The sequence below is a fragment of the Chrysemys picta genome, chromosome 1 (assembly GCF_011386835.1).
Source record: "Chrysemys picta bellii isolate R12L10 chromosome 1, ASM1138683v2, whole genome shotgun sequence".
NCBI lineage: Eukaryota > Metazoa > Chordata > Testudines > Emydidae > Chrysemys > Chrysemys picta.
The window spans coordinates 232466371-232479800 of record NC_088791.1 but is presented as its reverse complement, the minus strand read 5'-3'; the positions used below and the strand labels follow the sequence as shown (position 1 = coordinate 232479800).

At 42.3% G+C, this 13430-nt stretch overlaps 1 protein-coding gene across 7 annotated transcripts in view; it reads left to right on the top strand.

Annotated features, from left to right (window-relative positions):
* Positions 1-13430, top strand: part of LOC101940586 (cohesin subunit SA-2-like) — an 84411-nt gene that overhangs the window by 32259 nt on the left and 38722 nt on the right. For all 7 annotated transcript variants that reach the window (XM_024104446.3, XM_042840846.2, XM_024104445.3 and 4 more), the window contains 2 exons: positions 2590-2688; positions 4109-4188. In XM_024104446.3, the coding sequence (XP_023960214.2) occupies positions 2590-2688; positions 4109-4188 (179 nt within the window). The remainder of the gene's footprint in view (positions 1-2589; positions 2689-4108; positions 4189-13430) is intronic.

The following is a 13430-nucleotide window of genomic DNA, read 5'->3' as shown; positions in this document are numbered from 1 at the left end:
AAAATGTGGCAGAGGTGGGAAAAGAGCCCAGATCTCCTCCTGACATCAAGTCCTGGGAGCTAACCACAAGATCATCCTTCTGCTGTCTAATTTCAAATTAGTTTGAGAAGTTGTCCGTGACAGGGCATCTGTGCGGTTTGACCATCCTTCTATGGAAACTGCCCCCCAGATGTCATGACAGTTCACATGTACATCCTGCAACAGTGTCTCTGTAAAACTACCATCTTCTTATTCAACATATCTACTCCCTGCATGTATTCTGAGTCCTATTCTCTGACTTCTCTGAAAATAAAAGTGTTTTACTTTGGCAGTGCTGTGGGGAGAGTGAGATGGGTTCTTTTCACAGATCAGCAGTATTTAAAACTACCGTAAGTTCCTGTTGCAGAATCAGAGAGACTAGAATGGTGATTCTGGTGAGGGAAAAGAAAAGAGGGCTTTATTTGTAGCAAAAAGCTGCTGAGGTCATTTGGGAAGAATTTTAAATAATGGAAAAAGCAGTGGGGGATGGGTAAACACTCACTCTAAGGAACAGGAAAATGGGGCAGGAAATGTGGCTTAAAACAAAGACGAGAAATGTAAAGAAGACGATAAAAATAATGGTAGTGGAGGTAAATGGATTGTTCACTCTTAGTCCCTAGATGTAGTTTCCTTAACACATAAAATACATATAGGGTTAAGACTGAGAGATTTTAGGTGGGAAGGGAGATTAGGAAAGGCAGGTGGTATGATTTTAGGAATTAACTTTTTCTATCTGCAGACCTGTGCTCAAATATTGCCTGACTGACAAGTGCAAATGACGATGATTTTCCTCTGCTCCAGTTGATATCTGACCATTTGACTCAACCAGCACAACTTAAATGTAGCACAGATGTAGTCTCTATTCAGGATTACAGCCCAGGAATGGAATAGTGTGGGGTGGCTCAAGCCAGGATTGAGGTACAGTGGTTTTGCTGAGTGTGTTTATAAATTTGCACAGCTCTTGTCTTTGGTATGCCAGGTAGTAGCCAGCGGTAAGTAGTGGTATGCTAGATAGTAGTCAGCGGTAAGTAACAAGTTTGAGCTCTCATCCTGCAAGAAGCTTCAACAGGTGCAGCAGTCCACCTGTGGAAATAGAGCCTTAAATTTTAAAGAGATGAGCAAAGTTCAAGAAATGTGCCTGATGAATGTGAAGGTACAGAAGGATAAATTAGACAACTTGAAAATCAGTGTCCGTATTCTTTGGTGATCTTTCATTTTATATTTCTAACTAAAGAGCACCTTACACAGACTCATTAGTCAAAGCCTGCTGCTACATGACATCGTTTGCGTTCCATCTTAAGCAGGAGAATGGGAAGTTTGCAGTAATGGATAGCCAATTTGCAGGAGATCTGCACTGCTTGGGTTTCTTTTATTTTCCTGCCATGTTAGAGGGAGAAATGAAAAAAAAAAAAAAAAAAAAAAAGAATATGAAGGAGATGATAGTGAATACAAGGCTGTAATTTATTGCAGGGGCTCTGCAGATACCCTTTGCCATGAGAGTTCAGCAGAGCTCAGTGAGTTCTGCTTTAGAGCCCCAGAATGACTGTCTTTTAATATTCTTAAAGGTTTTGACCTTTTAAAGTTGCAGCATTACACTTGAGGCATTTCAAAGTCCAGGAAAAGGGCACTCTTTTTGTAGAACCATTGTGAATAGTAGTATTGGCTTACAGAGAAACAAACGAGGTAAATCTTTATAAAATCCATAAATATTTTTGGTATAAACCAACTATATTTGTTAGCCAAACACAGAAGGGAGCCTGAGGACTTGTCTACACTGGAAAATTGTATCATGTTAGAACACATTTTAACCAACATGCGCTCAGATGTGTCTTAGCACTCAGGGTAGGTAAGGACTGTTGTGTTTACCAACATGTCAGCAGGTTGTGGGAATATACCCTAGGAGGGAATAGAGGGGATTCTAGGATTAGTCACAGCCAGTCGATGTGATGTGTCAAACAGGGCAGCCCTTGGCTACTGTGAGTGTTTTTATCTGACGTAATTTCTCAATGTAGACTTGGCATGAGGGAGTCTAGATGGTGTAACATAAAACCTTCACTGGGTGCCCCAGCGTCAACCCAAACTCCCTCATTCTGACTTAGACTAGTTTAGTATTGTATAACATGCTTACATTTTATCTCTGAATTTGGCCCACTGAGTCTTGGGGCTGTAAGAGACTCTAAGTTGGTTTAACTCATATCTGAGGAAAGTGTTGCAAGAAAAACAAATAGCGGAAGGATATAAGGCGGCCACCCCCAACTTTCAGCTTCTGACACCCTGGGCATTGGAATTACATGATCGTGGACTCCTTGCACTCCCACTGGTAATTGGTTGTAAGTTCTGTGGGAGTGTAACATGAGCTTAGAGATCACCTCTCAGTTTGGCCCTTGTATGCTATTAGGCATATGTGACATAACTGTAGATCTGTCTGGTAATGGAGATTGAGGCAGTTTTTGCTTTTTCTATCGTAGGCATTTATAGGGCTCCAATTACCATAGGATGACCACCAAATCATCAGTAAATAACATCAATGCCAAAGATTTGTCACTTAGCAGATTCTTCTTTGTCTTATAGCAACCTGAAGTGCGGTTGAAGTGTCTTCTGGGACTGCAAGGAATTTATGACAGAAAAGAGCTGGTATCCAAAATGGATCTCTTTACTAGCAGATTCAAGGTAAATGGAAATACCATTCTCTATTTTTAAAATCTGGTTTGGCTTGCCACACAGGATCTGATATGTTGAGCAGACTTGGCTCTCGGTCCCTTATATGGGCCAGGATTGTTGGGTGGGGGAGTTTGTGGGATGTTGCTCTTCATTCATGAGAACATTCTGTTTTTGCTTTGGCCAATGAACAAAGCTGTGTTGGCAGGCTCTGCAGACAGCCATGTCCAGCCACTTGGCCAGGATTCTTTTGGCAAGGAGTATTGGGCATCCCAAAGCCCCTTGTGTTCCTTTATCCCCCTCAAAACTGGGTTTGTATGTTAGATGTTGAATTGGGTGATTCTGCATAGACTGCTATCAGAATGTACAGTATGACTCTGTTTTGATCCAGCATGACGCTGTGAACCTTGCAGAAAGATTTCCTAACCCCAGTCTGAACAAGTCAAATGCTAGGCAGTAAATGGATAGCTTTTGAGCATCTGTTGGGTGAGCTGAGCAGAGGCCATTGTGTCCCTAATACACTGCACTAATCATGTTGTCATGTACAGGCTAGTTCAGGCAGTCAGCACTCTACTTTGTAATGTTACCTTTGGTTGTGATGTCATCAACTGTCACTAGCTAGCCAGGGTTGGGCCTTGTCAGTACTTGGATAAGAAAACCCACGGTGCTGCAGGAAGTGGTATTATGACTCCATAGGTGGCACTCTTCCTTTGGAGGACTGAACCAATGCCCCAATTAGTGCATACTCTTCTGCTGAGGCCTGCAGATACAGTCTTTTGGATGTCATGTAAAACCAAGGACGTGGCTCTTCATAGTAACTAAAAATCCCATGGCACTTTCTGAAAGAGGAGGCTCATAATTCTCATGTTTTAGCCAAGTTTCAATCTGAGTAAATAAATTCTGCCTATCTAAACTCAGCCCATATTTTGAACAGTTTTACAGCAGCCCTCTGTACTTCTGCCCTAATCTGTGTAGTATTGCTGTACGTTGTTAAACAGCCACGTGATCCAAAATCTATTTACCTTTTTAGCAGGGTTATGGCTTCCAGAATATTTTCACATTTGAGTAGAGAAATTATTTATGTAACATTGTAACTTAGAACTTACCCTGATTTAGCAAATTGTTACTAATTGTCCTTCATTTACAAACAAGTGGCCAATCATTCTTAATTTGTGAGCTGCAGTCAGTTTCTTGTGGAGACACACTTGCATCTACACAAATTTCATATTAGTCAATTAACTCAAATAAAAATGTAACATAATGATGGAACAACTTGGTGGTAAGCAAATTGCCTTATGCCTCTTAGGAAATAGTCATTGCAATACAAAGAAGTCTCTTTGTTACTAGTGGAGATGATCTAACGGTAGCAAAATAAATATTTGTCCAGACCAAAAAGTGTTACATCTTTTTATTGTCATTTTACATCCATTAGGATCGAATTGTGTCCATGACTCTGGACAAGGACCATGAAGTAGCAGTTCAAGCCATGAAACTCTTGATGCTTATGTCACAGTAAATAATTTTTTTTAATGTTCTATATTGTTTTAATGGCAACGAGGCCCAGATGTAACCAGTAGTGGAATCCTCTTATTACTGATGATGTGCTCAATGCCCAATTGCCCGCTGCAGGACATGGGTTAAACAGGATAACTGCAAGCTAAAAGTCTGTTGTGAAGTGCCTGACTAAAGTTAGAGTGGTACTTAAGAAGTATGGTTATCCCATTATAACACATTCTGGAGAATCATGTTTATTTTATAAATGGTATTTTTTTAAATGTGGGAATAGGGAGATTTCTTTGCCCCTTTTTGTTTTGCACTTTTTAAAAATTTGAATTAAGATTCTGCATCCCATTGCAGATACTGGTCAGACTTTAAGATCCTGCAGGAGCCAAAGCCTTTGGTGATTCAAGGTATAAGCTGACTCCTGCATGTGGCCAGGGGGAGATGGCTTCCATCCATATACAACATTGCACAGTTGACCAGGTGCCTTGTGGGCTTTGCTTTTCCACTGAAGCACAAGGTATTGGTCCCTGCTGGAGGAAGGATGTAGAACTTGATGGACCAATAATCTTACTCTGATTGAACCAGCGACATGAAACCCTGAGTGCTGACTGACTGACTGACTGAATTTGTGACTTGCTGAAGTCAGTCTTCAGAATGAGCAGTGTTCCATAGGGTTTGTCTGCACTGGGAAACTTACTGAAATAGCAAGTGTAAATATGTCCTTATAAAGCTGCTTTTCCTGTTTCTTCATGTCTGCTCCCCCGTGTGTTGTGTTTCTGATCAGAGCAGTGTAAGCCTCAGCCTTCTGCCCAAGGGAGTGAATACCACTCTGGTAAAGGGGCTGCACTTTTTCCCCCTATAAAGTGATCAAGGCTCTTTTGTATCTATATTAATTTAAAGTCAAAAGGGATTTTATTTGTTCATACTTAAAACCACTTCTGTATAGGCACATTAGTCCAGTGATTAGGCAAATTTATATTACAACTGTACACCAGGCCCACTGTCAGTATTTCCCCCCACCCCCCCACTTGTCATTCGTGTGAAAGTAACTGTTGTTTCTGCCTATCTACAGACACTGGTACCTGCAAGCAGTTTCAGGGTACGTCTGCATTTGGAGCTATGGGTTTGATTCGCAGCTTGTGTAGACATACTCGCGCCAGCTCTGATCGAGCTAGTGTATTAAAAATAGTAGTGTGGCTGTGGTAGCACAGGCAGTGGGGAGCAGGGGCATGGGCTAGCCACCCGAGTACATATGCATGGGGTCCAGGCTGGTTTGTACTTGGGGCAGCTAGCCTCTGCTGCCTCTCACCACTGCCTGTGCTTTCCTGGCTACGCTATTTTTAGCACTCTAACTTGATGAGAGCTAGCATGAGTATGTCTGTGCGAGCTGAGAATCACATCCCTAGCTTTGAGAATAGACATACCCACAATTACATGAGGCCATAGAGGTGAAATCTGCACAACTCAGATAGTAACTGTTTAATTTCTGAACCTTTGTTTGCATTACAGTACCAGAATATTCTTGTGCACTGAAGTGCTGCTTTATAATCACAGGAAGTGATTATTATCTCACTTGATACTCCACCCACTTAAGTGGCATTACTTCAGGCGGACACCAGCCTATATATGGGAACAGAATTGGGCCCATTGTATATGTTCATTGTTGATATAACTTGCTTTTTTACAGGCAGTATCATTGTTTAAGTAACACTAATAATAGGTAGGTTACCACTGCTAATATAAACACAACGACCACTTTGTATGACATTTGCTTCTCCATATTGCATAGATATTGCATTGTACTTTGTTATAGCATCTATGTGCATAACATGTCCCTGTGCTAGGAAGAGTAGCACACCATTGTTAAAATACAATGACTCTTTAAACCAGTTAAGGTTGCTCTTGTTCTATATCTGAACCAACAAGTGCTATATTGGCACTGCAGCTGTTTAGCCTCTCTGGCTGTATTGTTGGGTTCATGTTCTCACTAAACTCATGAATGCTAACTATAGTCAAAAAGTTTGATTGTCTGTTTTTTTAGGAAAGCCTTGTCTAAACAAAGTTTAAAATTAGATTTCCAGCACTGTGCAGTTCCTCCTAAGAAGTTTTCCAAACAACACGTGTCCATCATAAAACATATTTCCTCGTAAATAAAATGAGTGCATGTTTTTGTTGATTAAGCCATGGCAGAGGTCCAGCAACCACATACTTGTTGTCTTTGTTTCTGCTCCATCTGCTGCAGAGCCAACAGCGCTCCTAGTCACACTGAGCCCTGCTGATTTGGTTTAATTATTGGGAAGATGAAGATGGGAGTTGGGGACTGAAATGAATTATCCACAAAGCCAACCAAGAATCTTATCTCTTTTGCTTATAAAATTAGCACTGGCCAGTCTAAACATTTTGGGTGAAGAATTGCGTTAAACTCTCTCTGATAAGGTTGCTTTAAAAACCTGTATAAAGATGCCTTTCTAGGAGGGGAGACATTTCAGAAATGATTACTGTCATTCCAGGAGCAGAGAAGCACTTGGATGTATGTCTGCACTGCAAGTGAAGGTGTGATTGTAGCAAAGGTTGGCATACCCATGCTAGCCTGGGTAACAGTAACAGTGTAGATGTGGTGACATGGGCTCAGCAAGGGCTAAAAACCTGAGCATACATGTGTGGACCCTGGGTACATACTTGGACACTAGCCTCTGCTGAAGCCCATGCCACCACATGTACACTACTCTTGTTATCCATGCTAGCTAGATTTAAGGTGGTACGGGTATGCCTACTCATGCTACAGTCACACCTTCACTTGCAGTATAGACAAAGACCAAGGGTGTTGTACCTAAGATAGCATGGGAAGCATATCTTGGCTCATAGACAGTATCTGGTCTTAAGCACTGCAGCTTAATACATGCAGAAACGTACTAGGTAGGGTTGGGAATTGTGAAATTCCTCAAAGCGAGTAATAACAAAAGAGTGACTGTATAGATTAGATTTTTCAGCCCATCTGCTTCCTCTATGTGTTCAGTCATAGTTGCTTGCTTACTTGGCCAAAATATCTTCACTTCCTTTAGTCAGGCAGTTCCAACTTTTCTGTGGGAGCTGGATTCTCCTCTAGTTTCTTCATCAGCAGAATTTGTCAACTAAGTTTTCACTGGATGTACTTCTGGTGAGGTGTAAAAGTCTTTTCAGATACTAGTTTGAGTTTTCGGTGCTGCCAGTAAACCGCTTTCTGCATAACCTTTAAACTACATAAATTTAGTATAGAATTATTGAGTAAGTTAACATCAATCCTCACAATGCCCTTTTTAGAGTATAACTTTAACTGGTCACACACTGGTCTATGAGATGAGGCTTTTTACTGCTTCTTTTCTCTACTCTTACGCAGAACCTTCAAGCTGTGCACATACCTGGCCTGTGTAAATGCACGTTCTTATTATCCTCCTCCCTATTCCTTCATATGTATATATCCATTTTTGCGAATTGTCTTAATTAAATGGTAAGCTCTCTGAGGGAGGGACTTCCTTTGCTGTTTGTACAGCACTTAGCGTGATGGGAGCTTGATTGGACCTCTAGGTGCTATCGTAACATAAATGGTGCTACAAAATGTCATGGAATTGCCAGCATTAATGAGTACAGAGCAGTGATACCAAGCTCCTTACATTAGAAAAAAGAAGGAAATAAAATGTGAGGAAAAATGTGAGTCACAAAGATTTGGTAGAAGGAAGAAGTGAGAAAACAGTAATTCTGAAAGAGATTTGGGAATCCTAGTGGATGGCAAGTAGACATGAGATTGCAATGCAAGATGTCTGTAAAAAGGGCTTTGGGGCATTCTGTTTTGAGGTATAGTGACCAAGGAACAGAATACAACGCTCCCTCATTATAGTGCTTCAGTGATAGTGGATTAATGTGTTCACTTCTGGCCTCTTCACTACCAGAAAGAGTGAAGAGAGCTCAGAGAAGAGGAACAAAAATGACTGATGAGGAAATGACTGATGAGGAAAGGTTAGAAGGGGTGTCCACAAGTCTACAAGTAGCTGGAGGATGTAAATAACAAGGAGGGGAGGAATTATTTTGTCTCAGACAAATCTAGTGATAATTAGAAATGATGAGACTAAGGCTATGTCTACAGTACAGAGATAAGTTGACTTAAGTTACATTGACATCCAACCACCGCTGTAATTAAACTGCTGTTGCATGTCCACACGATGCTCCTGGTGTTGGCAGAGCGCATCCACAGTAGCAGCTCTTGCATCAGCACAGAGAGCAGTGCACTGTGGGTAGCTATCCCACTGTGCAACTGGCCACAGGGTGTTTTGGGAAGGGTTTGCAATGCCACATGGTGCAGGTACAACGTTTCATGATGCAGTTTTCTCAATCTCATCATTCCATGGGCATCCTACTAGGTTTCCAGCTGCTTTTCAACTGTCCTGGTTATCTGCAAGCCAGCCATCTCTGTCAGAAAGCATGGATCCTGCACTCTTCTTCAGTGCTGTGCGTTATGAACACAAGGCTATAAAAGGAGTTCAACGAGGGGGAAGGGCTATTCACCACCACCCTGACCTCAGCTCCCTCCTTGTAGAAGTGGCATGTTTGCGGCTCCGCACCAGAGGCTAGTATTTGCCTCCCTTGCCTCCTGCTATGCCTGCTGCAACTCTTTGATTTTTACATGGCATTGCTGTGTGTCTCTATCACAGCCCTTCTCCTGCATGCCCTGAGCAAGTTCCTGCTGCTGGAGCGGAGCTGTGACTGCACAGCTTTCTCCCCCCACAGACCCAGGAGGTCCAACAATTCTGGTGTACTCCAGGCAGGAGTGTATTTGCTGCATGGAGGCGGCATGCTCAACCGGGCAGTTACTATGTGAGCTCTCCATGCCAAGCAAACAGCAAGAGCAAGTTCAAAACTTCCCGGGGCTTTAACAGGGGAGGGGCGTTCAATTGTGTACCTGGCTGCAGGGCAGTGGAATTCAAAAGGATGCCAGGGTGGGCATTGTGGGACACCTCCTGGAGGCCACTTAGGGCATCATAAGCAATGCAGTGTCACTGCAATGCATCACTCTAACGTCGCCCTAAACTCTGCGCCTCTCATGGAGGTGGTTTTATTATGTCAGAGTAGCAGGCGAGTTAAACTGGTGGGAGGAGAATTGCAGTGTGTACATCTTCATAGTTAGGTCGACGTAAGCTGTCTTGTGTCGACAAAACTGTGTATCGTAGACATGGCCTAAGATCAGAGAGAAAACTTAAGTTTGGCATCAGGAAAAGCTGCTTGTCAATGTGAACTATTAATACTTTGTATTCTTAGTGCCTTCTAATTAAAATACCTTACTGGCTTAATAAATTAAGTAATTCTCACGACAGCCCTGTGAGGTAGTTAAGTAGTGTTATCCTTATTTTACAGAGGGAAACTGAGGCTCAGAAGTTAAGCATCCCTGGTTTCACACACAGTCTTTGGAAGGAGCCAGAAATTAGGTAGAGAGATCCTACACATGTGCTTTAAAAACATCCCTGTCCTTCCTGTTTCTCTGTGAGACTGTGAAATTGACTCTAACTGAAATGGTAGAAGCCTCATTATTTAAGGCACTTCAAAATTAGAGCTGGCAAAGCTCTAGTAAATATACCATAGCAAATAATGTCACCTTGGCCGGGAACTGAACTAGATAATTCAGTAGGGCTTTTCCATATGTAACTCCTATGATTGTCTCTGAAGAAGAAATTGAGATCTGATAGGTGAATGCATTATTTCTAACAAGATCAGGTAAGCCACCTGGTTAGCAAACCTATGCATACCTATTAGATTATATCTGTTGTTTAAATACTATTGTGAAAAACATTTTCATGTGACTTAGAGGAGATGGGGAAGAGAGAGACATCTTGTATGCAAATAAGGAAATTATCTGCCTTCCTCTCTTAGTTAGTTCCCCTTAGACTCTTTCCTTTAGGGATATGTGAACCCAGAAGTTTACTTGATTTTCTTAAAATTGCTAAAATTAGATGCAGGGGTTGTGCGTGTCTGTAAAACTTTCTTTCTGCTATGATAAGTTAGCCCAATAGATTCTGGATTCTTTCTAATGGATGATGTCTGAGGCTTACAGTTTGGAGGCAGATCCTGCACTAGTGAAAGGGGACAGAGAGTAGCAGAGTACAATGCAAATTAATGGCTCTTCTGTGATTCTGTTGGGATGACACCATTCACGGGCGCAAACTTTTCCTTTTCCCCGGGGGTGCTCCTCCCCGCTCTGCCCTGAGGCTCTGCTCCCACTCTGCCTCTTCCCACAAGGTCCCACCTTCATTCTGCCTCTTCCTGCCTCTGCTCTGCCTCCCTCTCCTGAGGCGATGCCCTCGTTTCGCCCCTCCTCAAGGTCCTGCCATTGCTCTGCCTTTTCCCACCCCCACTCCGTCCCCTCCCCAAGACCCCTGACCACTGCTCTCTGCCCTCTCCCAGGCACCTCCCTGAGCTTCCAAACAGCTGTTTGGCGCCGCTGCCGCCCCCATCAGCTGTTTGGTGGGTGTGCTGTGCCCCCCATCAGCTGATGAGTGAGGGTGGCGAACAGCTGTGGCTGGTGGGTGCTGAGCACTCACTGTGTTTTTTTCCCATGGGTGCTCCAGCCCCGGAACACCCACGGAGTCAGCACCCATAACACCATTAATGTAGAGATATGAGAATGCTTTGAGATTCCCTGAAGGAAGAATCAAGCCTGTCCAAAACAATGTAAAAGCAAAAGACCCCTCTCCTCCTTCGTGATGGTGATGGCATAAACTAATTACTCCTTCTGTTATCCCTTATCTCCTGCAGCCATCTTCCTACCATCATGCACCTCTGCTAACTCTGGCTTCAAAATGCCTGCCGGCCCTAGTCTCTTCCCCTTCTTGAGACCACTTAAAAAGAGAAAAGAGCTTGCTTTCCGCTCCAGTGTGTGCTCTTGAACCAAAACAAACCCATGCTTTTAGTGCTGAAGCCCTTGCCCTTTAGCACCTCTCTAATATTTGACACCTTCCCTGTCCTGTCAGAACATAGATCTTGGGTGAAATCCTGGTCCCATTTGAAGTCTATGGCAAAACTCCCACCGACTTCAGTGGGGCCAGGATTTCACCTCGTGTCTTGTGTATGCAGATGACACTTTACTGCCGTGCCTGTATTGACGCCAAGAGGGGAAACATATGAAGAAAACAAAAACACCCGCCCTAATATCCTCAAAAATCAGTTTAATCTAATCTGGGACCACAAACCCTTAAGTGCCTTAATCATGCTTATTGGATGGTGATGCTAAGGGGCAGCATTAAGGTTGTTCATATACCTTAACTCTGCATTTTCATTCTTGCTTGGATTTCTTAAGTGCGATATTTTCTTAGCATGTAATGTTTGGGTTTGGGATAATTACAACATCCTTGTAAGGTAGGGTTTTTTTTTGTTTTGTTTTCGTTTTTTTACCCTTATGTTACTGATATTTTAATTCTGCTTAGATGTAGTGGTTTTTTTTATCTTGGAATATAAGTAAATTGCACACAAATGAGATGGTGTAGGCAGCCCCTGTTCAGTCTCCCCTCTCACGTTGAGAAGGCAGTGGGTCTTCTGCTTCCAAGGTCATCTCATGGAATGGAAAACAAAAGAGAAGACGTGAGGTTTCCCAGCTAATGTTTGGCATCCAGAACAAATGGAGTCTTTGCTCTCTCCCTGGCATATCCCATCTTCCTTCTTCCTTGCCTCTTCACACTGACGCGAGGAGAAAATGATATATCATGGCACTGGTATGTGGAAAGCCATGCTTATTTTTAGGCATCTAAATACTGGCAGGCACTTCTGGCTTAACCTTTATCTGTCACTTGGCATTTGAAGGGCTGTAAATTTGCAGCAGTAGTATTGCACTACATAAAGTATTCTTTGAATGTGTGATTATTGGCTTATATGTACAAAAGAAGGCACCCCTTTTATTGAGGAAATACTTCTGAAATCGCCGGTTGTAGTAGGTGTAGCTAGGTATTGCCCTCTGTAGAGGTACGTAGTTTCTGAACTGGTCAGGTATCTTTCAAGTGGAAATCTTGACATCTTACAGTAAGCAACTGCTGAGCACTGTGTGAAAGACGAGAGAACAGATGCACATTCAGATCTTCCGTCTGCTTAATTAATGGATTTTTTAAAAAAAAGAATGTTATGCCCGCCTGGCAGCTCATATCGGGTAGAGGTGGCTCATTTTTCCCTGCTGAGCTCCTGTGCCACCAGAGAGTGTTCTGTACAAGGAGCCGAGGTCACACCGTACTTAACGCTTCCTTAATGAGGGGAAAACTGAATACAGGGTAAAATACCTGGGGGAAATTCTGTTCCCTTTGAAGACAGTGACAAAACTGGATTTCACCCCATTTTTAGCCTTTCCCTCCCATGGTTAGAAATAGTTTGTATAAAAACTTGTAACTTGTCCCCAAAGAGAGGCTTTTTATAACTATACACATATTGCCAAGCACTTCACCTATCAAAGGGGTTTAGAAAAAGAAAGACTTGTTGCAGTGAATGTAATACCTGTCGCTCTCTGTCACCTTGCAATATAGTGAAGAGAGAGAACTGATTTAAAGAACAAGAAATAGCCCCGTCTCAAAAACTGTGCACATCTCCGTCCACAGGTGTCCCAGACTACAACACTGTCACTTAGAACTGCCATTTCAGTTTGATCCCAGCTTTTAAAAAGAGGGTGAGAAAGAGTTGCAAATAGGTAGAGAATTTGCATTGGACAGCTTCCTAGAAAAGAAGTGTTTATAGAGGACTTATGCTGTATTGATATTACAGTGAATAAAAATTATATTAAACAGTTGGCTTATTTCATTCAGTTCTCCATACTTTTACTGATACAAAGCTGGTTGGGCAACCCTTACTTCTGTAAGTGCCATTTGGTATGTTCAGTTGACACCACTCAATGTGAATATGGGATGCAAAAGTAAATGGAAGGTGAATACCACTCAACTACATCAGCCCTTGTAATTAAAATTTTAATCCAGGCTCCACAGGTTACATAGCTTGGTGCTCATACACAGTACAGAACTCCACACAGGAGCTGCTTAAATCATATTTGTATGTAGTTAATTTTAAATGTTTCAAACCAATCACTGAGTAACTTATTCATAAATATATTTTTTCACTATTTCACCAGTCCTAAAGATAGCTGAATAATAATGTAATATTTATTTGCCACCCCCTCTGTCACTCCCCCACACACTTGGCTTGGCATTTATTTAGTGCATAATTACTATTAGACTAGTTCCAGTCAATATTTACTT